We start from the raw sequence: 26,405 nt of genomic DNA, 5'->3' as shown, positions 1-26,405 counted from the left end.
CACCTACTCTTCTGGCGGTGAATTGTTTTCAGCACCCACAGCTTACGGAGAACCATAAATGCAGTCTATCCGTCCGTATCCCTGCGCCCGCCCATCCGTAAACGGAGACGCAGAAGCATATTGGGGCCTTAAAGGCCGATATATGCTTCTGCGTTTTTCGAAAAACGGACACATGGGAACGCCCTCGTCTCCGTGGAACGCACTCTACGAGCTCTCGGACAGCCTCGGACACCTTGACGTGCACATACTGAATTTTCTAAAGGCTTATATATGCTTCTGCGTTTTTCGAAAAACGGACACATGGGAACGCCCTCTTCTCCGAGGAACGCCCTCTATGAGCTCTCCGTCAGCCCTCGGAGAGCCCCGGAGAGCTCGAAGTGCACCTCCTGAATTTTCTAACTATCCGTCGTGAGCGACAGAGAGCTACGGAGACCCCCTTGGCTGTGATTGGTCAGTATTAAGAATCGCTTGCGTCAGGGGCGGGGGCGGGGTTGCCGGGATAAACAGGACGAACAGAGTCCTTTGACCGCCATTGCTGTAAGTTTTCACAATTCATATTTCAGCTAAACAGTACATGTAAATCAGCATCTGAATTAAAATGTGACGAGAAATGGGCAGTGTAGTTGCTGAAAATGTGCGTATTTTATTGATGAAACGGCTAATTTGTAAATTTGCTCCGACTTCTCGATAACCTAGGTAAATAAACACTCCACGACGATTTACAAAAAACTGTTGCGCCACCTACTCTTCTGGCGGTGAATTGTTTTCAGCACCCACAGCCTACGGAGAACCATAAATGCAGTCTATCCGTCTGTATCCGTGCGCCCGCCCATCCGTAAACGGAGACGCAGAAGCATATTGCGGCCTTAACTGTCCGTCGTAATTTCGGAGAGCTACGGAGACCCCCCTTGGCTGTGATTGGTCAGTATTAAGAACCACTTGCGTCAGGGGCGGGGTTGCCGTGATAAACAGGACGAACAGAATCCTTTGACCGCCATGCTGTACATTTTTACAATTCATATTTCAGCTAAACAATACATGTAATTCAGCATCTGAATTAAAATGTGACGAGAAATGGGCAGTGTAGTTGCTGAAAATGTGCTTATTTTATTGATGAAACGGCTAATTTGTAAATTGACTCCGAGTTTCGATAACCTAGCTAGCATCGCAGTGCATCGCCACCTACTCTTCTGGCGGTGAATTTTTTTCCGCACCCACAGCCTTCGGAGTACTATAAATTCAATGAATCCGTCCGACTCCATCCGTCTGTCTGTCCGTAACGGAGTCGGAGAAGTATAATTTGGCCTTAAGACAATGCGGTCTACCGGGCGACATTCTCACTCAAATTTCAAGACTTTCGTGACCCAAATCAAAATGCTGATGTGACAGATCAATTGGGAATCGCTTTCTCTCTTAAAGGCTGTCCTCTTGACCTCTTTGGTCTTTTCAAATCTAACTATTTGTATTATCCATGTAATCCTCTAGCCGTTATTAAGCTACCTTTCCCGGTTTTCTGCCACCATATTGCGAGCGCATCCCGAATGTTTACAAACAAATAATTGGTCTATAGGCCTACTTCTATTTAAGTAAACATTGAGAATAGTCTACTTTTGACACCTCTTTAACAGCAAGTCCGAGGACTGCGCACAGTTCTAAAACTATAGCGGCCAAATCACACGCTGCTGATAAGGTGAATTACGTCTAACCATGCTGTATGGACCTGATCGGAGGATTTGTGATGCTGGTTATGAATCCCAAAGTTTGTGCGTGCAGAAAATGTATTACATTTATAGAGATGCCCATACTGTCAAGCAGACAGTAGCAATAATTCTAGTTCAACCACTGTACATACATAGGCTACTGTACTGTCCTTGCAAAATATATTTGTCTTAAATGACATATTAAGCCTTTGTTACTTTGTGCTTGAGGCTAGTCCATGTCTGTAATGTGTTGCTTGTTTAAACCCTTGTTTTTGGGAGTCTGCAGCCCATCAAACCTTCACAGTGAGACCATGGCTACTAAACAACACAGAATAATTCAACCTTAAAGCATGTCACATCTGGACAGCAGGGCACCACAATCCCCTCTCACTGCTGCCCATGCAACAGACATTCTTGAATATCAACACATTGTATCTCCCTGTTGCTGTGTAGTTTGGTATTTGTGTGCATGTGTGTGTGTGAGCATTTGAGAGCAAGTTACTGTGTAGAGACTGTTATCTACCCCCACTGAAAGTCACAGATGATTACGTATTTGGACTCCAGTCATCAAGCCCAAAGAGGTGTTTTTTTTAAAACTTATATTACCCTGTGAGATAACTGTAATGAACTGGTTAAATTCACCACTCAACATGAATGAAACTCAACATGTGAGTTGAATCAGTTAAACTCACTCAGTGCAAATACCAATCACCCACACTATTAAATATCTTAAATTATTTTTGGTTGCGCAACTGGCCAATGTGGTGTTTGTTGAACCCTAAGAGTGTATCCCAAAGAAGGCAAGTGAGGAAGGAATCAAACTGACAAGCAAGACAAGGACTCTGGTGACATGAGTGATCTTGTAGAACTGGATTTTGATTGAATGATGTTAACAAGCATACATTATTTAAAGGTTATATTCTATTCTCCATCCTAACATGGCAAACATCGACAATGCATTCAATTACCCACCTTGTTACTGTAACTGAGGCAAAAACGCACCACAACAAAACACTATTCTACAAAGTGAAATAGGTTTTCTTAGTTTCAAAGACAGAAAACACTTCTCTGCCCATATATGTGTTTGCAGGCATCATGGGAGGTCCGGATCACCGGAGGTCTGCTTGAACTTCCTCCTGGACAAGATGTCTGGCATGTCTGAAGATGTCCTACAACAGAATGATTGCAGTGTGTGTTAGGTCTAAAGTCTCACCTTTGCACGCATGTTTGTGAAGGAGAGATGGAGGAAGGACATAGGAAGAGCATGTGTGTGTGTGTGTGTTTCTTTGTGTCATCAGTGAGTGTCAAACTAGATCAGACATGCATGTTCCACAAGACTGATGAATGACAGACCCCTTATTTCATTTATGTGGGACCATGTTACCATGGCAGCAGCATAAAATGCAACTTGATTGCTTAAAAGAGGCAGCATACTTTTATTTTTGGAAAATGGCCCATTTCTCTTTTAATGGTAAATGGACTGCATTGATATAGCACTCAAAGTGCTTGACATTTTTTGCCTCATTCTAAAACCAACCGATCTGCCATACAAGGCGCTAGCCTTCCCATCGGCAGCAACTTGGGGTTCTTTGTCTTGCTCAAGGGCACCTCGGCACATGGCCTGGAGGAGTCGGGGATCGAACCATGTGATTAACAAACAACTCGCTCTGTCCCCTGAGCCACAGCTACCGCCAATAATCTCAGTATTTTAGGTTTAATGTACTTTTAGACGATCATACTTTGATTAAATATTTATTAAACAAGTAACATTTTTGGTTTGATGTTGAAAATGCTCACACTCAGTGGAAGCAAGCAAATGTGATGGTGTATGTCAGAATGAGCATGCCCAATACCCCAGATGTTGCTGTTAACTTTGCTTGTCCTGGCAATGGCTAAAATGTGAAGCTTTTAAATGGAACAAGTGAGATGCACATGTGTGTTTTCATACATGTGTGTGTGTGCGCGTGTACATACCCCTCATCTGGGGATACCTCTGCCACATGTCCAGGATCCACAAAAGTCCCCATGCGACTCTTAGAGTACTCCAGATTCAACTGGCTCTGAGTTGCTGTGAGAAGTGGACCACAGCAAAGAACCAAGGAGATGCACCAATATTTAAACAATGAACCAATGTGACTATGGATTGATCAGCGATTGACAACCTCTAGCACATCAGTCTATGGCTTTGTCATAAATATCTGGAGAGGACAGTAAATCTGACAGTAAGCAATGTCTTATCTGGACCATGTCACATAACTGTATTGCAGTCTTTTTGGGAAAGGTTTCTGGTCCATACACCTGTCACACTTCACTTGAGATGAACTACTGTGAGTAAATTGTGGTGGTGATTCCCTGGGACTAATAAATACACGTTTGTCTCTGCTCTGGTGGCTGCTGGAGGCAATTTCCATCTCATCACAAAGTATGAGGGTGTGAGGACCAAAATGTATCCACTCTTCAATGTACTGGCTCTGGTTTTAGTCACAACATCCATGCTCCTGATTTAGTTCATGACAATGCCCCAGCTAGCTCCCAACTGTTCAAATTTCTTGCTTTCTTCTTGAACACCTGAGGGAGCCTATTGTGGAATATTTATCAAGGTCTGTTGCCGTCATATATTCCTTTATTAGAAAAAAAAATCTTATGGATTTGAACGTTTGATAGATTTAATGGGACTGTTCAATTTACATTTAGTCATTTAGCAGACACTCTTATCCACAGCGACTTACAGTAAGTACAGGGACATTCTCCCCTTGGCAAGTAGGGTGAAGTGCCTTGCCCAAGGACACAACGTCATTTGTCATGGCCGGGAATCAAACTGGCAACCTTCTGATTACTAGCCCGCTTCCCTAACCGCTCAGCCACCTAACATCCTGATTCAGGCTTCAATGAGAGCTTACTTCTAAACAAAGATGTGGAAAACTACAAACATGGTTGATTGATAGTTACCGTCTTGTTTCAGTGTCTCTGCTTGTGGCTCAGGAGCCGGATTGGTAGACATAGGGTGTACTCTGACGTTGCCTGTAAGGGCAAAGGACATGGAAAAAGTGAAATAGAATAGACCTCTCCACATCCATACTGAATAGGATGCAGAAGAAGTGGAGGATGTTCAAAGTTGTGGAAGCTGTATTTATTGGCAAAAAGCAAACAAGACCGATTAGACTTACCCAAGGCTGGGAGAATGTTGTTAATGTTAAGCCAGGCACTTATGAACGGATACACAGAGATTAGCAGGCCTGCAACAGATAAACTGGTTTTGTTGGTCGGTTTAATGATGCCATCTGATATGTAACTGTAGTTTACTCTAGTATTGATTGTAAACAGGTAGCCTGCCATTGGTAGAGCAGGAAACATTGTCTCTGCCTTGAAAATAGTTCCACTGTGGAATGTGGATGTGCTTTGTAGTGGCCTTTATAGTTTTATGTCTAATTGTCAGATTTAAATAGTTTGTATTGGATATTTGACTTTAAACTTCAAATGTAATCAAAGTGAGTGTTTGTAGAAGATAGTGTTTTGTTTACCTTAGGTATATGCAGCATGTACATCCTAATCAGTGGCACATAAGATTGATAGCCCTGCTGTCGGTGCTCACAATCCAAATGAGAGGTAAACAGAGGTTGTTGTTACAGTGACACTGTCTCTCTGCTCCGAGCACCATTGGTTGAGATCCAAGGCAATTCTCATTAAAATTACATAACATTTCCCCAGAGTAGCTTCACAAACACAGCTTAATAGTTGTCTCTCTGCTCATGCATATTCTATTTTGTGGCAGTCTGCTAGCATTATTTCAAACAGTTCACATTATATTAATACAACAATTTTTGTGGTCCAGTCTGATCCATTAAATTGGCTTCAACAATCCAGCAATCTTCAGAGCTGCCTGGTACACATCTGAAACAGCACTATACTCAGGCTCATCTTAGTTATTGATTTGCCTTTTGAGCCACAGAGTTGGCATCAAACACTTTGATGCCAACGCATGTGACGCATGTTTGGGCCCCAAACACCTTGCCAAGCTGCGACAAGAGTGAAAAGATCTTCGCAAGAATGCTCAACACCACAAAGCCTACTCAAATCTGTGAGTCTGAATGCTGAGGCACATTGGGACCAGTGTCACTGGGTCAATGTGGCCTGCTTCAGAGTGCATTCTCCATACAATATGTTTGTGTCTCTGTTAAAAGTAGATTTCTTTGTGCATTTAAAGTGGTTTGCCAGTTTCTATAAAATACACTTGTTAGAATGTATTTCTTATTAATGTATTTCTATGCCATGTTATAGCAGCTCGTTTTTGCTCTCTGACATTGCACATCAGACATTCACTTGGCTCTTAGTAGTACACCTTCCTGCTCACATGGCTTAGATTACACTGTCGTATCAAATGAACCCTGGGATTGATGCTCTCAATGAAAGTGAATGGAAAAGACATGCTCCACCAATCTCTTCCATTGATATACATGGGGGGGAAGTATCCCATACCTCTACCCTGTATCCCCCCACTCTTACCCTTCACACCATATTAGACATGTACTCACCCAGCCCCCCAGCACCTAGGAAAATGCCCCCAACAGCATCAGCATCACACTCCCGGGACACCCCGATGATGATGCATCCTGCCACAATGCTGAGTAGGGCAGAGCCCACCCGCAAGCCATGGTACTCCCCGATGCTGACTGCGTTCATCCAGGTGGAGAGCCCCCACCTGCCACACACTGCCTAGGTCACCCCTTCACACACACGCTCAGAGACTGTTACTGCCCTCACACACACTGTCTTGATAGACCCAGGCCCCTCAGATCATTGGGCATTCCTAGAGTTGGTGCCAGGTATGCCATTGTGGCCCCTCCCCGCTGCCTAGGTGTCACTCTCACTACCTCTGACACAGAAACACTTTCTCTGACAGCGTCTCGGTTCAGTCTCGGCGGTTCAGTTTGAGACTCCTCATGCATCTTTAATTACACTGCTCTGGTTTCTCTTACCAATGGAAATTAAAAAGCCTTCTTCATTCACTCAAAAGACAGGGATACACACACACAAATCTGATCAGGGTTGACATACCTACTTCATTTTCCCTGGACATACCTGAGTAGTCCCAGTGTCTCCTAAATCCACTGAGATGGAATGTGGACACTATTAGGCGGGGATATAGGCTCTGGCACATGTGGAATGTGCTCTGAGAAGCAGGAGGATGCTTGGGATGAGCTAGGTTAGAGAGTTAAGGGAGCCAGGGGTGAGTTCCAGGCTGCCATTGCTTGGGATTTGCATGGAAGCTTGAAGAGAATGTGTAATGAAAGGTTCTGAGAGTCCTCTGTGGTCGGGGCCCGAGGCCGTCCATAAAGGCCTGTAGTTGCCATAGGAATAGCATATCCATGGCAACAGAGAGGGAAGAGGGTGAACAGGATTAACACCATCGAGTTGGGTTACAGATTAAGTTATTGTGCAGGAAGAAACAGAGACTTATTTCCTGTTCCATCCTACAGATTTGTCGGCCCTTTCATCCTTATGGTGATATCCTGGGTTTGAAAGACACATGTGTCTTCACCCCCCCCCCCCCCCCCCCCCTGTTTTGAAACCCACAGTACTACCGGTAGCTGACAGGCTATTCCTCTGTGTGAACACCAGCTGATAGATGCAGCCTACACCACCATCTCATGTGGAGGTAGTATGATATGGGGAAATGTCTACCTACCAAATGAGGGTTTAAAAAAACCATTAGATACAGATGTTATGTGACTTCCATGAGAATTACATAACAAACTGTTCTCACAGGTCATTAAACTGTCAGTAAGCAAGGCAGCTAATGTCCCCATGTCTGTGAACATTAAAGGGGTGATTGACTGGGTTTTTGGGGTATTTCACACAGTTCCTTAAGGTCTCCGGGAAAAAACCCTAGATTTTCTCCTTTTATGGTATGCTCATGAATATATAGATGAGCTGCGCGCTGATTGGTTGGTTTACAACGAGTGAAGCTGTGGAGCAAAGACGCATCACGGCCAACACTCACTGAAACAACGAAGGTGGAGACTTGAAATAAAAACGTACAAATAAATCTATTGTGTCTACACAACACTGTTTTCAACAGAGTGACTAGATATCATTTGAAATGATTACGTTAGTTGTTTCCACTTCTGTTGTCGAAGCAAACTGGATCGACTTAGGTGGGTAGAACGTTAACCTTAACCCTCGTGCTGCCTTCGGGTCACATGACCCAAAGGTTCATAACGAACCATCGTTGTGTTTACCCAATTTTACCCAATACAAAAACAAATTAAAATAATTTTCTTTTAACCTTTGCAATGTGGGGGGTCTGAGACAGCCCAACGGTTAAAAGAAAATGCTTCACTTTGTCTTTGTATGCGGTAAATCTGTCGCAATACGACGGTGGGTCACAATGACTGATGGGTCAGAATGACCCGAAGATAACACAAGGGTTAAGGCCGAAATATGCTTCTGCGTCTCCGTTTACGGATGGGCGGGCGCACGGATACGCACGGATACGGACGGATAGACTTCGTTTATGGTTCTCCCAGAGCCATAGAAAAAGAGAGTTGCGACACGCTTTGATCTCGCCGACACGTGATCACGTGGTTCATGTAGCTCGCTGTAGTTCCAAAAAACCCACTGCTGTCAACCGGTTTGAATGGTTTTCAATGAAGCTGGCCAACGGAAGTCGCTTTCTCAGGCAAATGATGAATGAAACAGGCTCGGTTAAAGAATATATTCTGCCAGAATTCGATATTCTGGCTATCTTCAGCAGACTCGTATCTACAAAAGGCAGTCCTCCCTGACGTGTTTGGTGTAGAATGGAGTGAAATACAACATTGTGAACACTCACTGCCAGTGAAACACAGGAAAAAAGCTAGAGCTTTTTTTGTCACGTGGTTCCGGTAGCTCCCTGTAGTTAAACAAAACCCCCACTGCTGTCAACCTGTTTGAATGGTTTTCGGCGGGACAGACAGCAGCACCATCTCGATTCACGGACATTTTCGGTATATTAACACATAATGTAAATTGGTTACTGGTGTGTTGTATCATGTATGTCTGATACTTTATTAACATGTACGTATTACATGAACTTATACATAACGCAATATTGTGAAGCAGAGCTAGAAATGGCTATGCTAGCTCTACTGTACAAACTGTACTGTACCATACTGTACATACCAAACAGTAGCCTAATGAGGACTATATTGTTCCACTTAACGTTTAACCTTAGACGGTTGAAGTAAATGGGTCTTGTTAAACGTTTTTTTATTCATCAGCCCACTTACAATTTAGCCTACCACATTAACAACACTTATATTTGTAGTACTTGATGCAAGTTGAATCTAACCATTATCACCAGCAACTGCTCAATATAAAACAAGAAAGGAGTTTGGTAAATAGAACAGAATAAACAAGGCAACCAACTGCATTCAATAAAACATTTTATTGTACAATATGTCCTGTGTTCTTCCACTCCTTTAGTTTGTAGTGATCCGGTGATCTTCTGGCTATGATTAGGGAGGACAAACGTTCTGCTCTCAATGTAATCACAACGGAGTTCCAAGCGTCAACAAATGCAAAACTGAACTTATTGCTCATTTAACATTGTGATAAAAAACACAATTGTGATATTTAATGTACAATACGATGTAACGTCACTGTGTCCAATCCCGACCGCTGTAAACTACTATTACTACAAACCCGAACGGGGTTTGGACACTCAGTTTCCGGTCTTTTTGCCAGCATTTTCTTTTGCTATCGCCAGCAAAGTGTTAGTAGTATTATTTCAGGCATACCAAACAATCTACGTGTAAAATGTCATGAACATATATGGACGTTTACATGTCTAAATAATATAGGAAAGTTACTTTGGCCGAAAGACCACTCGGCGACACTCGGGCGACGCTTGGGCGACGATCTTTACTCTGACAAGTGTGTCTGTGTTGTCATCGTACTGCTACTATGGGTTAGCATATGAATGTATTTCAATACTATCTTAACACTACTTTGTCTTGCCAATGAAAATACACGATCATGTGTGACGTGATCTGTAGTCGAGGGGAGGAAGGGATGGGGGCTAGCAAACTTTGAGAAGAGTTCAACAAAACATCCAGCAGGTGGTGGTATACAGTCAAATTGAGATTTTATCGCATAGTTTGGAGATGTTGAAGCGTGATATCTTATAGACCCTTTTGCACCCTACGTCACACGACTGTCAAGCATGCTCAACTGCGCATGTCGGATGCAAAAGACAAACTTCTCCCGGGTATAATACACTTGGAGTTTCGATCAGGTCATCATATATCTCTGGCCACTGGATTTCAGGGCTTGACATTAACTTTTTGAGGCACTTGTCCTTTGGTCAAGTACATTTACGTTTCATTTGTCCATGCACAAAAGTCACTTGACCCCCGATACCTTAAATATCCTGACCGAGTGATAGGGCAAAACTAGCCTGGATAACGGAGGTCACTTTCTCAGGCAAATGACGAATATAACAGGCTCGGTTAAAGAAATCCGAGATGTTGGCTATCTTCAGCAGGCTCGTATCTACAAAAGGTAGTCCTCCCTGGTGTTTTTACTGTAGAATGGAGTGAACGGGCAAAACTAGGCTGGCTCGGGCAAAACTAGCCTGGCTAACGAAGGTCGCTTTCTCAGGCAAATGATGAATGAAACAGGCTTGGTTAAAGAAATCCGAGATGCTGGCTATCTTCAGCAGGCTTGTATCTACAAAAGGCAGTCCTCCCTGACGTTGGAGAATGGAGTGAAATACAACATTGTGCACACTGCCAGTGAGCGACCCGAGTCTGACTGAGGCTAACAACGTCAAAACAGTGTAACGGGGACGCAGTCTCACTCAGATTGCCAGTTTTACACAAATCACAAAAATAATCGGACCAGCTGGCTAAAAGCAGAATTCCCATATCTCTTTAAAGCTGCCCTGCTTGACTTTTAAGGTGTATAATTGACTGTAAAACTGTAAAATTATGAACTTTGTGACGTGAAGACATATCTGCCGCATGAGATGCGGTCTACCGGGCGACATTCTCACTCAAATTTCAAGACTTTCGTAACCCAAATCAAAATTCTGATGTGACAGATCAATGGGGAATCGAGTTCTCTTAACCCTCGTGCTGCCTTCGGGTCACATGACCCAAAGGTTCATAACGAACCATTGTTGTGTTTACCCAATTTTACCCAATACAAAAACAAATAAAAATAATTTTATTTTAACCTTTGCAATGTGGGGGGTCTGAGACAGCCCAACGGTTAAAAGAAAATGCTTCACTTTGTTTTTGTATGCGGTAAAGTTGTCGCAATACAACGGTGGGTCACAATGACTGATGGGTCAGAATGACCCGAAGATAACACAAGGGTTAAAGGCTGTCCTTCTCGACCTTTTTGGTCTTTTTAAATCGTACTATTTGTATAATCCGTGTACTTCTCTAACCATTATAAAGGCTATCCTTTCCCGGTTTTCTGCAGCCACATTGCGCGCGCATCCCGAAATGTTTACAAACAAATAATTGGTCTATTGTGGAGGACATAACTACGTCCCCAGATATGTTGACAGCATTGATGGTCAGTTTGGTGACCCTGGATCAAGTTAATATCCCCAGAAAAACAGCAGCGGCCAGTGTTTAGAAGTGCAGTCGGGTTTGAACAAGGGTAGCGCACGGCTAATTTACCGGCGCCAGCGTCTTTTGACCGGCTCTAGTAAAGGCTAAGCTAACTCTAAATTTTTAAACAATATTTGAAGTGGCATTTTCTCAGAATGTTAGCTAAAAACCGGTAGGGATTGGACACAGTGACGCTACGCTGATATTATTAGTACGTTTACTTTCGAAAACAGTAGTCACTTTTCGCTTGTTGACTGAGGCGTTAGCATAATTAGCCTCTGTTGAACGATATATACGATAGCGGTCTGTGATACATCCGTTTTCAATCGTTAAAATAATAAACATGCCTCACATATCGATGAACGTTTTATGATTTATTATGACATTATATTACTAGTAAACAATTCATGGGTACAATTGTCCTTATATACCTGTAGTTTTAAACCAGTGTAGCCAGGGTTCTAAATTAACACCCGCCAAATGCGGGTTAACCCTTGTGCTGCCTTCGGGTCACATGACCCAAAGGTTCATAACGAACCATCGTTGTGTTTACCCAATTTTACCCAATACAAAAACAAATACAAATAATTTTCTTTTAACCATTCCAATGTGGGGGGTCTGAGACAGCCCGACAGTTAAAAGAAAATGCTTCACTTTGTTTTTGTATGAGGTAAATTTGTCGCAATACGACGGTGGGTCACAATGACTGATGGGTCAGAATGACCCGAAGATAACACAAGGGTTAAAATTCATTTTGGCGGGTGTTAATAAAAACTCACTAGCCAGTTTGGCCGGTGATACATGAGGCATTAGATGAATGATACATAAGGCTCTGTTCTCGGCATGGTTCTCGGTCATTTATCCCCCTGGCAGTACTTCCTAAGTTTCCCATGAACACTGTGCCGTAATGCTACGTGATAACGTTTTATACGCCCATTGGCTGCGCGCAGTTGAAGTGAAACCGGCGCGAGAAACCGTGGAAACGAACGGAGCGTCCACCAGAAAACAAGGAAGAAGTAAAACGAAGCATAGCGGATCATAGGAGGTAATAAGAGCTAGAGTAGTAAAGTAAAAAGTTAACTTAATGCGGCGGTGGTTAGGACAAACTTCTGGGGGCGAGAAGAGGAACGAGGCAGGGGATGAGGAATTGATACCACTAGAGAAACGAAGAAAAGAAAATGTAATGCCAAATGGCCGACGGGTCGGGAATGGCTTGTGTTTGACAATGAAAATGTTGTCATGTTTTGTAAGGATTGCCGCATGTAGTCTACGCATAAGAAAAATTATGTTTCTTACTGACACAGTCTAGTGTAATGTAAATACACTGTTCTTAATAAAGAGTATATTAGGTCAGTTTAATTAATGCCTGCTTAGGACAAAACGTTTCTGTAAATGCATGGGCAGGAGTCAATCTCATGACGCGAATGGACGTTTTAGCCATTTACAATAAATCGTGTCCTTACGTATTGGTGATTTCACATACCCTTGCATCATACTTCTGTGCTTCATTTTTCTTCATTTTCTGTGTTTTTCATGCCAACAATGTTAATTAAATGATCAAATGCATTCAGGGAAACTCATAATTGTTCTTATTTTCACCGGAAAGAATTTGTCTAGTGGAAATTCAAATTGGCTGGTGATCAAAAAAGTTAATTTAGAACCCTGAGTGTAGCCCACTGTAATGCTGTACGCGACGCGGTTTAGAAAAACTTGGAATTCTACTTCTGTTTAGGAGCCAAACGGCGACAGTAAAACCTCGGCACTCCCCTTACAAAAATAAAAATTCCCAGATGAGTTTTTCAATTGGTGAATCAACCTGTCACTCAAATTAGAGCCAATCGCTGTGTGAATACCATCCCGTATGTGGCACAGAGGTTTTCCCATTTTAAGAGGTCTGTAATTGGCTGAGAGTACTTTGAGCCATAGGCTACTAACCTGAACTTCAATGCCACAGCCTCAATTTGATGTCATTCTGTTCATGAAGGTCTCCTACAGGACTGTGAAAACCGCGAACATTTCCCAGCTGGGGGATTTTTTATAATCGAGCTTATGTCCGAGGAGTGCCCCTGTTTTAGAGCTATATTTTGAGTGCTAACAAACTCCCCATCGCTCTATCCAGCTAGTTAGCTTGCCACGAGCATTCCTCTCCCTGCTTCACTAACAAAATATGGACAGATGTGCCTTGTTTTCGCTCATTTAATCAGATCGACCTCAAAATCCGTATACATATAGTGGAAACGTACATCTACGAATGTGTGGTCTCAAATATACATAAAGATAAACATTTTTTAATTTCAGCGCGTTCAAACAGTCCCCTCAGTTAAGGTTGGCTAGCAAGTTACAGCAGCAGCCTGGCCCTGTGACAGGTGGGGGGAGGGGGCGCAAAGGGCACACTTAATAGTGGTATTTTGCTTCCAACTCATTTTGTAGACAACCCATTCATTTGTAGCAGATAAACATCTAAAAACATGCAAGTTAGTAGGCCCGAAAACTAGGATTGAGAGAGGTTGATATAAAAGGAGTATAAGAGAAGCTGACAATGCTGAATGAGTATTTCATTTGTTTGATGTGCAAGGCAACTAAACACCTCTCTGGGAAAATGTAAAAGGGAAAACAAACATTATGGAGATCCAAAATTACTGAAGAGCTCTGGCAGTAGTGCAATGCTTTGATAATGGTTTACTACATCAGAACTTGATGACTAACTAAATTAAAGAAGCCAATGACAAAAGGCTCTCACAAACAAGCTAGAAGTGGGTAGTAGCTTACTTGTGCTTTCCAATCAGTATCTAGTTTTGATTGCTGTAACCAAGACTTGTTTTGATTGCCTGTTACCAAGACTTGTCCTGCTTAAAAAGCACCAAACTCTAGTCTGCTGTTTTTATACCTTGGTTCTATGAGAAGCCTTTAAAAAACATGTAAGTCACATTCACTGTTGACCATTCTCCTTAGAAGTTGAGGCAAACTGACCATCCACATCCTCAAACACCGGACTGGCATCCATGGGCTCATAACTGCTCATCTGTAAATGTAACTGTTTCCTCTGTGTATATTTAAAAACCACTGTGATTTTCCACACTGACAATAAGACTTACATTTGTCTAACATAAGTCTTACAATAACTTTGATCAGTGCATCAAGCATCTTACTGACAGTGTGGGAAATGTACACAGTACCGTTTACATGTACACAGGGTGAAATGTATTGTGCTATAACATGTATAGTAGGCCCACATAATGATGTAATTAGTATGTGGATCCAAGAAAGTATGTATGTAATAAGATGGCTCAACAAAATAAGTCAAGTTGTGACCATCCTTGTCTGGCTCATAGAAACGACAAGAAGACAGGGGACAGTTTCATGGTTTGCAGATGAGCAGTACTAAGTCTACAAATGTTGTTCAGATGTATGAGGATGTAGTTGATCGGTTTGCCTCGAAAAACGACAACTCAACAGTGACTGTGACTAGTTCTTTTTAAAAGGCTTCTCAGAACAATGGCAACAAAAATAGAGACTGGAAGGTTGGATGCTTTTCAAGCAGGACCACTCTTGGTATTGCCATCAGAACTAGACACTGACTAGAAAGCACAAGTATGCTACTATAACTAGAGCTTGTTTTTGGGAGCAGAGATCATTTTGTCATTCTCCTTTTTAATTCAACCTAATCAACACAATAAAGTAGGCTTGTTTTGTTCTTGGCTAATGCATGGACCAGGGGCGTCGTTAGACCCTTTTTACTGGGGCACAGCGCACCGCACTTCAGGAGTAGCTGTGTACAGGATCGTGAAAGCGACATTATCAGCGGTGGAGCCTACATGTGAAGATGTGTTATGCCAAAGCAGTATCCCAATTAAAGCAGTTAAACCGAAAACTCAAACCGATGCCCGCAGAACTCCATGTCAGTGTGCTCTTCTGAGCTTGCCAAATAGCCACTGCAGCACGCACACAGAAGTCCAGGTGTCAGACTCGGCACACAAGTTAGAATTGAGGTAGGCTAAGAAAACATTACAAAACTAAAGAAAGTTTCTAAATGATAGGCCTACCCATCATCTTATTTTGACTAAAACATAAAAACAATATTACATGAAGCTCCAAAAAAAGTATTTGCGCTCAAATGAATGCGGAAAAAAATTATGCGCTCGCATTAACTATTGATGTCCCTGCTAAAGCTGATATCAAACTTGCGTATCTGAACTGTTTTATAGTGGGTTAAGCAAGGGGAGTTTCTATAGCCAACTAGTGTATTGTGTGCAGCAAGCTTGGAAGAAAAAAAGGGATATGAATAGGGGCCTGTGCCCCAGTAGAGTTTTATGTCTAACAACGCCCCTGGCATGGACATTGTCAATAAGATGCTTGCATTTGCCTTACTGTACTGATCCAAGTTATCAACTATTGTATGTCTGGCAGAATAATGTCTCGGAGCCCAAATCTCAATCAACCTCCTCCCTTGATGTATCATAAGCTACTCACTCATCATATCTTTGCTTTATCAAATCTTTCTCAAAAGATTGCTACCAGTGCTATAGGCCTGTTGTAGATGTTGACAACACCTGTCTTGTGTCTTAGAAGAGGTAACTTAAACCTTAGAAATGTGTACTGTATAGATACCATCACTACAGTTACACTGGTGTCTGTCTAGTGTGTGATTTAAAGTGTAAATGAGAGTCGTTTCCTAAGCAAACGAATACACAGATGTACTGTGTCACTATTTAAGCAAATCCACCAAAAAAAACTCAAACGTAGAATTCCATGGTTGTTTAGGAAGCTATACCACGGACAAGCTAGCACCCCTACTAATTGAGTCAAAAGTCCCAGATCAGTTTTTCAATAGGGGTTATGCGGAGCGCCCAGCGTTCGAACCGGAAAACAGATGTAATCGTTTCCGCTTCTCACTTCCGTACACATCTGCAGCGCTTGGTGATGCAAAGAACTTATATTGACAGAGAAGTTCAAGCATTTTATAAATTATATTACTCTCTACATTAGGCTAAGTGTGACAGTGATGAGTTTATATAACGTTATAATAGCCTAACGTTAGACCGTTTCCCAGGAGGTAACGTTAACGCTAGCTCTACAGTACACATTACAACGTTAGCCTACAGTATACACAAATAAGTTATCAATGAAATATATGAATTCAGCAAATTAATTTAAGAAGCTCATTTTAATTTACTGTCATATCCATGTAAATCATTATTCTGGTTTCTATGGCTAGGACCTGCAGTTCCTAGAAGGAATTAAGTTCACTAGCCTACTACTAGACAAAAAAAACGTTAAAGTTAGCAGGTGCATAAGATTACGCTACCGACAAAATGTACCTGTCAGGGTCTTTGGGAAAGCGATGAAAGGCATAAATACTGTCACATTGGTAGTTGTTGCAGTTGATTGCCGAACACTGCGTTCTTTGAGTCCACTTGGACTTCGTTGTCATATTGTCTCTTTCTGTGTAACTGTTATAACTAGCTAGTATGTAACTTTGTTACTATTAGTCCAGGCAAAGTAGCGTTTTACAACAGACTAATAAAAAAAATAAAAAATTGCAGCTTAGATCATTTCTATGAGGTGTCCAGAACAACATACTAAAAGTCCTAAGAAATCGTAGTTGAGGAAATATGTTAAATTCTCATCAATCCGAGATGTGTGGCAATAAGGCCAGGCAACATTACACCCCAATGGGGCTATTTCTTTCCTTTACTCCTATCAAAATGAAACTTTACACAATGAAACTACCCATGACAAGTACAAAATTTTGTATTACAAGTTTCTTTAAAAATGAATGTTAATATGCAAATGAGCTATACACTAATCGAATATGCACAAAATACACCCAAATAGGCTTAATTTTTTCCTTTACTCCTACCACAATAAAACTTAACATAGTAAAAGTATAAATGAAAAGTGACTTTTTATTACAAGTTTCTTTTGAAAGTAATTTGAATATGCACGAGCTCCACACTTATTGAATATGCTCTAATTTGAATAGGCAGAAACACCATTCATATGACAAATACATCGGCCCAATCTTCATCCAATCATCCTTCTGCTAATGACCTGATGGTCATTATTGGCATAAATCTCCCATCCAAAACATGCCACCCCCAGTCTTTTGGTCCATACGTTCACTTCCCCTTTCCACTCCATCATTTGGCAAAAGACGCAAAGACTATGGAACTTTGCAGCTGTTGACGTTGGAGGGATAGTTACATTTATGCATTTAGCAGATGCTTTTATCCAAAGCGACTTCCAAGAGAGAGCTTTACAAAAGTGTATAGGTCACTGATCATAACAACGAGATAGCTCCAAACATTGCGGGTAGCCAAAACATGAAGCATACATTGTGAAAAACCAAATAAGTCCCAAAGGGAAGTACCATAAGAGCATGTTTAGACAAGTTACAATTAAACAACATGAACTTCAGAAGTGCAAGTGTGTACCTGTAGAAAAAGCAAGCAACAATAATATAATTCACAGCGAGTACAATAACTTTAAGTCAGTTACAACTAACCAACAAGAGCAACAAGTCTCTCAATAAGAGTCATTGTGATCCTGGAGGAAACTAACATCAGGTCCAGCCAATCATTCCTAAGTACCGGAACAAGTGCGTCTTGAGCCTTTTCTTGAAGGTGGAGAGACAGTCAGTGTCTCTGATGGAGGTGGGGAATTGATTCCACCATTGGGGGGCCAGACAGGAGAAGAGCTTGTGTTGGGACCGGGCGCTTTTGAGCGGTGGGACCACCAGACGGTTGTCAGAAGAAGACCGTAGTTGGCGGGTGGGGGTGTAAGGCTGGAGGAGAGACTTGATGTAGTCGGGTGCAGTCCCATTTACCGCTCGGAAAATAAACTGAGTCTCCACTATATTACGCTGCAACTCAAAATGCTTCTGACCTTAGATCACAATACTTTCTTTTAGAAATTTACAATTTTTATTGCTGCATACATAGCCTAACTCTTACATACATATACAGTACATTTGCCTCAACCCTTACTGCAGTTCTGGGCTTGTGCTATTGTTGTTCAGTTTCTGTGCAGGCATTTACAGGGGGGACAACCTGGATATTGAGCTCTGAGTAATGAGCTGTCTGAAAGAGCAGTGCAGCAGTGTCATTACACACTGCTGTGCCAGCTTTGCACGAACACTGACTGGAGGTCATGACGACAGGTTCTGAATCACGTAGCACTATCTGTGTAAAATACACAAAGAGACAATTAGACAAACATTGATACTGATGTATCCTTTGAATTGTTTTTGAAGTGAATTTTGCTACTATTCAGATACCGCTGAATTAAGAATTGGCCTAGTAAAGTTGCTGGGGTAAGTTTGTTGACAAGGGGTTTTCTACAAGTCTATTACAATACGAGGTGAGGTATACCATACCAAATATGTTGCAATAGAAATATTTACTGTCAATCAACTTTGCCCCAATTACCTTACTTCTCCACTAACAGGTAGACTATAGCCATTCATCAAGTGTCTCAGAAGAATGTTTACATAGTCGAGAACATGTTCATGGTCAAATGAAAGCAGTTTTAATGTAAATATTTTCGTTCCGAGAGGCTTGATGAACGCATGCTATGCTGCAGTCATTGAACTGGAACAGACTGCAAAATTGAACAGAATACCCAAACCCATCCCTAAACATTAGCCTACTCTCAAGCTGTGTGGTTTTTCATTCTTCTGCATGGACCTGTGACAAGCTGCTCTGACACTGATAGTACCGGTCAACCTGTCTTTGTTTGAAACTGGTCAAATCAAATTTATTTGTATAGCCCTTTTTACACGCAAGCATGTCACAGAGGGCTTCACATATGCCCATAGAACTGCCCCTCAACCAACCTAAACCCTCAAGGAAGACAAGGAAAAACTCCCAAAAAACTCTCAACAGGAGAAAAAAAAAAAGGAAGAAACCTTGGGAGGAGCAATTCAGAGAGGGATCCCCTCCTCCAGAGACGGTTGGTGGGAGAGAGGAGCAGAACACAGGCTAAACATAGTCATACAGTGTTGATGGGTTTTTAAAACACCAAAATCCATTATTCAACTTTATAGATGTAGGACAGGACCGGGAGACTCGCGACCAGGTCCAGCGTTGGCTGACCGACGACCAGGCAGGTGCTGACAACTCAAACCCCCTGAAACTGGTGGACAAGAAGATACAGCATTCATCCATTCAGTACTTTTATCATTATTCTAACAATATTTTAGATATCTGAAACACCTGCCAGAACAGCAGTCTACATTAGACCTACAGTCTGATGGATTACATAACAGTTGACCAGCATAAACACACAGGACATCGTAGTAATTATACTGTTGGTACTATAACCCCATCGCTAAAATGTTTTTAAACAATGTTTTTAAAAGTCTTCGTTTGACCGTTTTAATCGTCTGCGAGCAAAAATAGAAGACTAAACTACTGATAGCATACAAGTCTAAACTAACTACTGATAGTTAGCTAACACTATCGCTATATCCGATGCCATTAGCAAAAGCTACACATATTACATACCTTCATAATTATGAATAAATGAGGAGGCGTAAAACTTAAATACCTTGTCTAACAGAGTACTCGGGGCTCTGGACGTCCGTTTGGCAATACGGTGTACATCGGAAATTGTAATTAAGGGTAACGTTAGCTCCTGTAAACACCGAAGGTGGCCATTACTACGCTGTGTTTACATCAGTAGCGGACGGCCGGAAGTAGTTACATCTGTTTTGTAGAACCCGGAAGAATGTTGCGCATAACCCCTATTGATGCAACAAACTATCACTCAAATTAGAGCCAATGCCTATGTGAATACCGTCCCGTATGTGGTACGTACCAGTACTGGGGTTTTAACAGTTTAAGACGTCTGTAATTAGCCAAGTGGTCTATACACCCTTGGCTACTAACCTGAACTTCAATGCCACATCCTTAACTTGATGTCAATCTGTTCAGGAAAATGTCCTCTACAGGACTGTAAAACCGCTAACACTTTCCAGTTGGCACTTCTGAGATATTTGAGTTTATGCCCGATGAGTGCCCGCACCCATTCACTGCAATGAAAAGCTTAATGGAACTCCGACTCGGAATTTGAGCTTCAGTGACGCTTGACAAAAAATGACAACATTTGGCGTGTCGGACGTTTTAGAATTGTTTATGTGATGTGTTCCCATCGTATTTAAGATTACGTATTTTACAAACAAGAGGTTTGCTAATGTAACTGTATACATATGTCACTCGTAACGGCTAATCAGCTAACATGTTAAAGTAGGCTACATCCAAAGTCACTGTCGTAAAACTAGCCTTTTTTCACAAACTGCTGATTAACGGAAGTAGCTTCGAGGTCAAATTAAAAACCTTTAAAAACGTCTAAATTGAGCAAATATTGTTGATATTATTGTGCACACGTATTTCAGTATAGTTAATATGTAATTGAATTCCATAATTTCCCCTGTAATAACTAATAAAACTGTACATGTATCATAGTATGATACATGTACAGCTAGCTAGAGTAAAAGTGTTGCTTACGTAGACCTACAGTCTAGCTCCAACTGCATTTAGAATCTAACAAGCTTACGATAAACTTTAACTAAAGCTGGCTATATAAAATACTACTAATAACAATTGATGTGGTGGTCGAAATATGAAAAAATGCAGGATGTTCGTGAATTTACCAGCTAACTTGTTTCTGACCACTTAATTTGCAATTCATTGTTGCTAGCTCTACTAACTAGGCTAATAAGAGCTATATATAGAATACTTACTTTGTATGCCGACAAACACCAGTAATTAGAACTAATTTGACAGACTATAAGCCAACTGACTTCTGGTTATGATACACGTGCTCTCTAGCTAGCTTCAGTAAAAGTGTTGCTTATGTTAGATACTAGCTAGACTTACAGTCTAGCTCTAACTGCGTTTCGAATCAAACAAGCTATAATCTTACGATAAACTATCTAAAGCTAGCTATATGAAATACTACTAATAACAATTGATATGTGGTGGTAAAAATATGAAAAAATGAAGGATTTTCATCAATTTACCAGCTAACTTGCTTCGGAGACACTGAAAATGAATGGGGTTGAACGGTGGAAAGTGCAATGTTTGGAACTACAGGTCGCATGTGACACGCTTTACTTCCGTATTCCTCGATAACAATGGGAGTCTATGGAAGTGTCGCAACTCTCTTTTTCTATGGCTCTGGGTTCTCCGTAGGCTGTGGGTGCTGAAAACAATTCACCGCCAGAAGAGTAGGTGGCGCAACGGTTTTTTGTAAGTCGTCGTGGAGTGTGTATTTACCTAGGTTATCGAGAAGTCGGAGCAAATGTACAAATTAGCCGTTTCATCAATAAAATACGCACATTTCAGCAACTACACTGCCCATTTCTCGTCACATTTTAATTCAGATGCTGATTTACATGTACTGTTTAGCTGAAATATGAATTGTAAAAACTTACAGCAATGGCGGTCAAAGGATTCTGTTCGTCCGGTTTATCACGGCAACCCCGCCCCTGACGCAAGCGGTTCTTAATACTGACCAATCACAGCCAAGGGGGTGTAGATCCGTAGCTCTGCGAAATTACGACGGATAGTTAGAAAATTCAGGAGGTGCACGTCGAGCTCTCCGGGGCTCTCCGAGGGCTGACGGAGAACTCGTAGAGGGCGTTCCACGGAGACGAGGGCGTTCCCATGTGTCCGTTTTTCGAAAAACGCAGAAGCATATATCGGCCTTTAGCAATCATAGCTGCACCATCACCGTGGCAACCACACAGACACGTCACTCAGTCTCTTACACAGGTGATTGGTATTAGCTGATTAGTGGAATCACAAGACAGAGCTCATTCAGTCAACTCGTCTCATTAAAAGACTCACAGTGCGTGTCCACTGCAGCGACGCGAATCGCTTGCCATCGCTCGCCTTCCCACAGTTCACCACGCTCGGGGGCGTTTCAAACAGATTCATGTAAAATGTAGTTCTCTAAAGTCACTGTTGTAGTTGTCATGGCCAAGTGTGCAGACTTGGGTTTACGTTTTCGCAACATCTATCAAAATACAACTTGTATACAAAATACAAAACTGTTTAATAGACATAAATGTTGAAATGTGTAAAAAACGTTTTATTATATTACTCAAAGTCTGCTAATCTGTCGATACGATAGGGAGTTCCAGCCGGGCTAGCTAGCTACTGTAGTTACCACAGAACGAAGTTACGTAATGTGACTAGACTGAATTTTAAAGTACAAGCACCAACAACTTCGGCAACCTTGCGCCATGCATCGTTTTTTTTGTATTAACATCTCTGTACGAATACAGCTATGTATCGTACAGGACTGGGTAATAAGAAGCCACACAAACGATTAGTTTCTCCTCCACCTTGAAACCTAGAAAGCTAGAAATGTTTACCATGGTTGCTACGTTACAAGAAACAAGAAAACACTCCGATTGGCCATCGCTAGCGAAAATCGCTCCTCATTTACATAAAGTTGAGAAAATCTCAACTCGGTCGCGTCGCTACCCACAATGCACCACGCAAGCGATTCGCCTGGCTCCATTGAAAATGAATGGAAACATGTTGTCGCTCGCATCGCGTCGCTGCAGTGGACACGCACTGTCAGCGACGCGAATCGCTTGCCATCGCTCGCCTTCCCACAGTTCACCACGCGCGGGGGCGTATCAAACAGATTAATGTAGAATTGTAGTTCTCTAAAGTCACTGTTGTAGTTGTCATGGCCAAGTGTGCAGACTTGGGTTTACGTACTCGCAACATCGATCAAAATACAACTTGTATACAAAATACAAAACTGTTTAATAGACATACACGTTGACATGTGTAAAAACGTTTTATTATAGTACTCAAAGTCTCTGCTAATCTGTCGATACGACCAGGGAGTTCCAGCCGGGCTTATAGTAGTAGCCCGGCTGGAACTCCCTGGAACGTAACTTTGTTCGAGAGTACAAAGTACAAAAAACCACCAGGAGCACCGACAACGTCGGCAAACCTGCGCCTGGCCTCATTCTTTTTATTAATGTCTTTGTACAAATACAGAGACGTATCGTACAGGACTGGATATGCAGCCACACAGGTGATTAGTTTCTCCTCCATCTTAAAAACTGAAAGCTAGAAATGTTTACCATGGTTGCTACGTTACGAGAAACAAGAAAACACTGCCATTGGCCATCGCTAGTGAAAATCGCTCCTCATTTGCATAAAGTTGAGAAAATCTCAACTCGATCGCGTCGCTACCCACAATGCACCACGCAAGCGATTCGCCTGGCTCCATTGAAAATGAATGGAAAACATGTTGTCGCTCGCATCACGTCGCTGCAGTGTAAACGCACCGTAAACACACCGTAAAGCCCAATTTATACTTATGTCGCCGACACTTTTGAAATGGTCGCCGACGAAAAAAAAAAGTGTCGCTCAGGCTGCTGCATTTATACTTCGGCAAACAGTCGCCTGTGCTCAAGGTTCGCGTGACGTAAACAGAATCGTTTTACCGTTACATTCATAGCTATGGTTACATTGTTTATGCTTTGTAGCCTAGGTGATCGATCGAGAAAATGGCTGTAGCTAATTTTGAGAGGCATTATAAAGGTGTGGATATGTTCTAACTTGCTCCGCCAATCTCTCCTTTATTCCTTCCATCTTAAACAGCTGTTGAGTGTTCACTGAAAATTCAAAACAATGAAATCAACGACGCGTGCCGTCTATCTAGCCAATCATACTTGTGCGACACTGTGACGACATCAGCGCCAGTAGAAATTTCTCCTGGTAGGCGACACTTTCAAGCGACGGTTAAAAGTGTCGACCGTGACGCCATTTCTGTCGGCGACCTTTTCAAAAGTGTCTGCGACCTAAGTATAAATTGGGCTTAAGAGCACTATAATTTCAGATAGATGATGCAGTTCAGGTTCCACACTGCCTCTTTTGTGTGACTCACACATTTTTAAAATTAATTTCAGTTTGCGGTTATATTTTCTCATTTCTGTATTTTCAGCAATTAAAAAAAAATTCAGCTTTCAGCATTCCAACGTATTTTCTACAGGAAATGCACTTTCTAGTTTTATTTACGTTCCGTTGCACGGTTTAAATTGAAATTAAGTTATAGTGGCGACTAACGTCACGAAAACTCGCGTGACTACCTCTAGCAGAACAGTTTAGCAGCTTGTTAACTTCTGGGAGATAGCTAGGCTAACTATAGCTTTACTGCAAGGCAGCTGCAGAAACGCCACAAGCAAAGAGGCCAGGGTGATAACTATTTATTCATTTTACTTTGTGATATGAAACACAATTGTGAAGTGTGATGTACAATATAAACTGATATTATTAAGGAAGTACATCTACTTTCGGAAACAGTAGTCTACTATTTCCCTGAAGCATAGCATCATTACATTAGCCTCTGTTGCCCGGGCAACACATACTACAGCGGTCTATGATGCATTTGTTTTCAATCGTTAAAATAAACATTCCTCACAAATACATTTTCGTTGTAGGATTTATTATGACATTAGATTACAAGTAAACGATTTGTTGGTGAAATTATCATTAGGTGTGGTTTCAAACCAGTGTTAGCTCACTGCAACACTGTAGCTAGCCTACGCGAGACACACTGTAGTAGCTAATAAACATCTCCACAGCTGTTTAAGAAATCAAGCGGCGACAGAACATGTTCGGGACTCCCCTTAGTATTTAAATCAAACGTTTTTCAATAGGTGAAACTATCTTACTAACCTGAACTTCATTGCCACAGCCTAAACTTTGTCAATCTGTCATGAAAATAATAAATTTCAGCCTAAACGGTACAACGGAACGTTCAATCGAATTCAACCAACGCAATCGCTACCAAGACGAACACAGCAGTACTGTACAGTAGTCTAGTACTGTAGCTCTACCGTAGTAGTACAATTTACCGGGGCAGCTTCTCCACACAGGGCTACATCGAATTGTGCGTTGTTACTGACAATGATCGCTACCAGTGAGCTTTTTATGAATGAGCGATTTTCCACTAAATAAATGTCCGGCTTATTTACGTTTTTGGGGGCATATCAGTATCGGAGGGGGCGGGGGCGCCGTAAACCCCGGGCCCCGCATCCGAGGGGGCCCCGCGATCTATGATTTATTTTGATTTTTTCATAATTTCTCTTTGGCAACAAAACGTTGATTGTATCCATGGTAGACACTTTTACTTTCACTTTCATTTTGGGGGGCTTATATGACCTATATGTCTTATATATATGACTTAGGGCATATAGTGTATTTGGTAAATGGACAGATCATTAAACCCATGTTATGCATGGATTTGTGTAGGCCTACTGTGTGTGAAAGATTCTAATGAATGCTGAATGCGAGGCTAGTGGCCTAGGCCTACATTTTGTTCGCACATTAGGGGCTATGATGACTGAACACATTTATTATATTGGCTAATATGTGCTGTTCACAATAGAGGTTGCCATTGGTTACTTTTTATTGTTATATTTTATTGCACTGCAAAATATTAATAACAGGGGGGCCCCCAATCAGTTTCCGCCCCCCCTGAGACACAACCCTTGCTCCGCCCCTGGGGCATATTTTCAGTTAGCAGATGGTACTGTTTGAATTGCGATTCCATAATACTGCCGTAACGTCGTTGTTAGAATAATCTTCAAAGGGGGTTCTTTATTATGGATTTTATTATCCCCGCGGAGAGAATCAGGTCATTTTTCAGAATAAAACGTCTTTCAGACTCTGATAATCAATTAGAAGGAAATAATGTTATTAATTCTTTTTTGTGCGGCCCGGTACGAAATGACCCACGGACCGGTATCGGTCCGCGGACCGGTGGGCACCGGTTGGGGAACGCTGCTCTAAAGACCCGGCAATTCAAATCAATTTCCTGGCACATTTGCAATGTAATGCAATGCAGATGTGCACACCGCCCCCTAACGAACAAGATGGGTAGCTCGGTCAGCAGGGAGCTGAAGAAGAGCGGCTACTGACGTCACTCTGCTGCGCCGTTCAGAATGCTTTTTCGTTCATTTTGCATTTCTGGAAATGCATTTGAATTTGAATTGTGGTCACGATTTTGCAGCCACGTTCTTGAAAATGAAAATGCATTTCTGGAAATGCATTTGAATTGTGGTCACGAT

The 26,405-nt window shown here is 41.8% G+C and overlaps 1 protein-coding gene across 1 annotated transcript; it reads right to left on the bottom strand.

Annotated features, from left to right (window-relative positions):
* Window positions 1-2,741: 2,741 nt before the first annotated feature.
* On the bottom strand, window positions 2,742-6,475 carry kncn (kinocilin). Its single transcript, XM_062482352.1, has 5 exons — window positions 6,233-6,475; window positions 4,868-4,936; window positions 4,650-4,721; window positions 3,675-3,768; window positions 2,742-2,869 (listed from the first exon to the last, which is right to left on the bottom strand). Exons 1-5 carry the CDS (start codon window positions 6,378-6,380, stop codon window positions 2,794-2,796), a joined length of 459 nt encoding a protein of 152 aa, XP_062338336.1. The 5' UTR covers window positions 6,381-6,475; the 3' UTR covers window positions 2,742-2,793.
* Between the last annotated feature and the right edge of the window lie 19,930 nt (window positions 6,476-26,405).

This window comes from Osmerus eperlanus, chromosome 16, assembly GCF_963692335.1.
Source record: "Osmerus eperlanus chromosome 16, fOsmEpe2.1, whole genome shotgun sequence".
In the NCBI taxonomy this organism is placed as follows: Eukaryota; Metazoa; Chordata; class Actinopteri; order Osmeriformes; family Osmeridae; genus Osmerus; species Osmerus eperlanus.
This window is presented reverse-complemented; position numbering and strand designations above follow the sequence as displayed.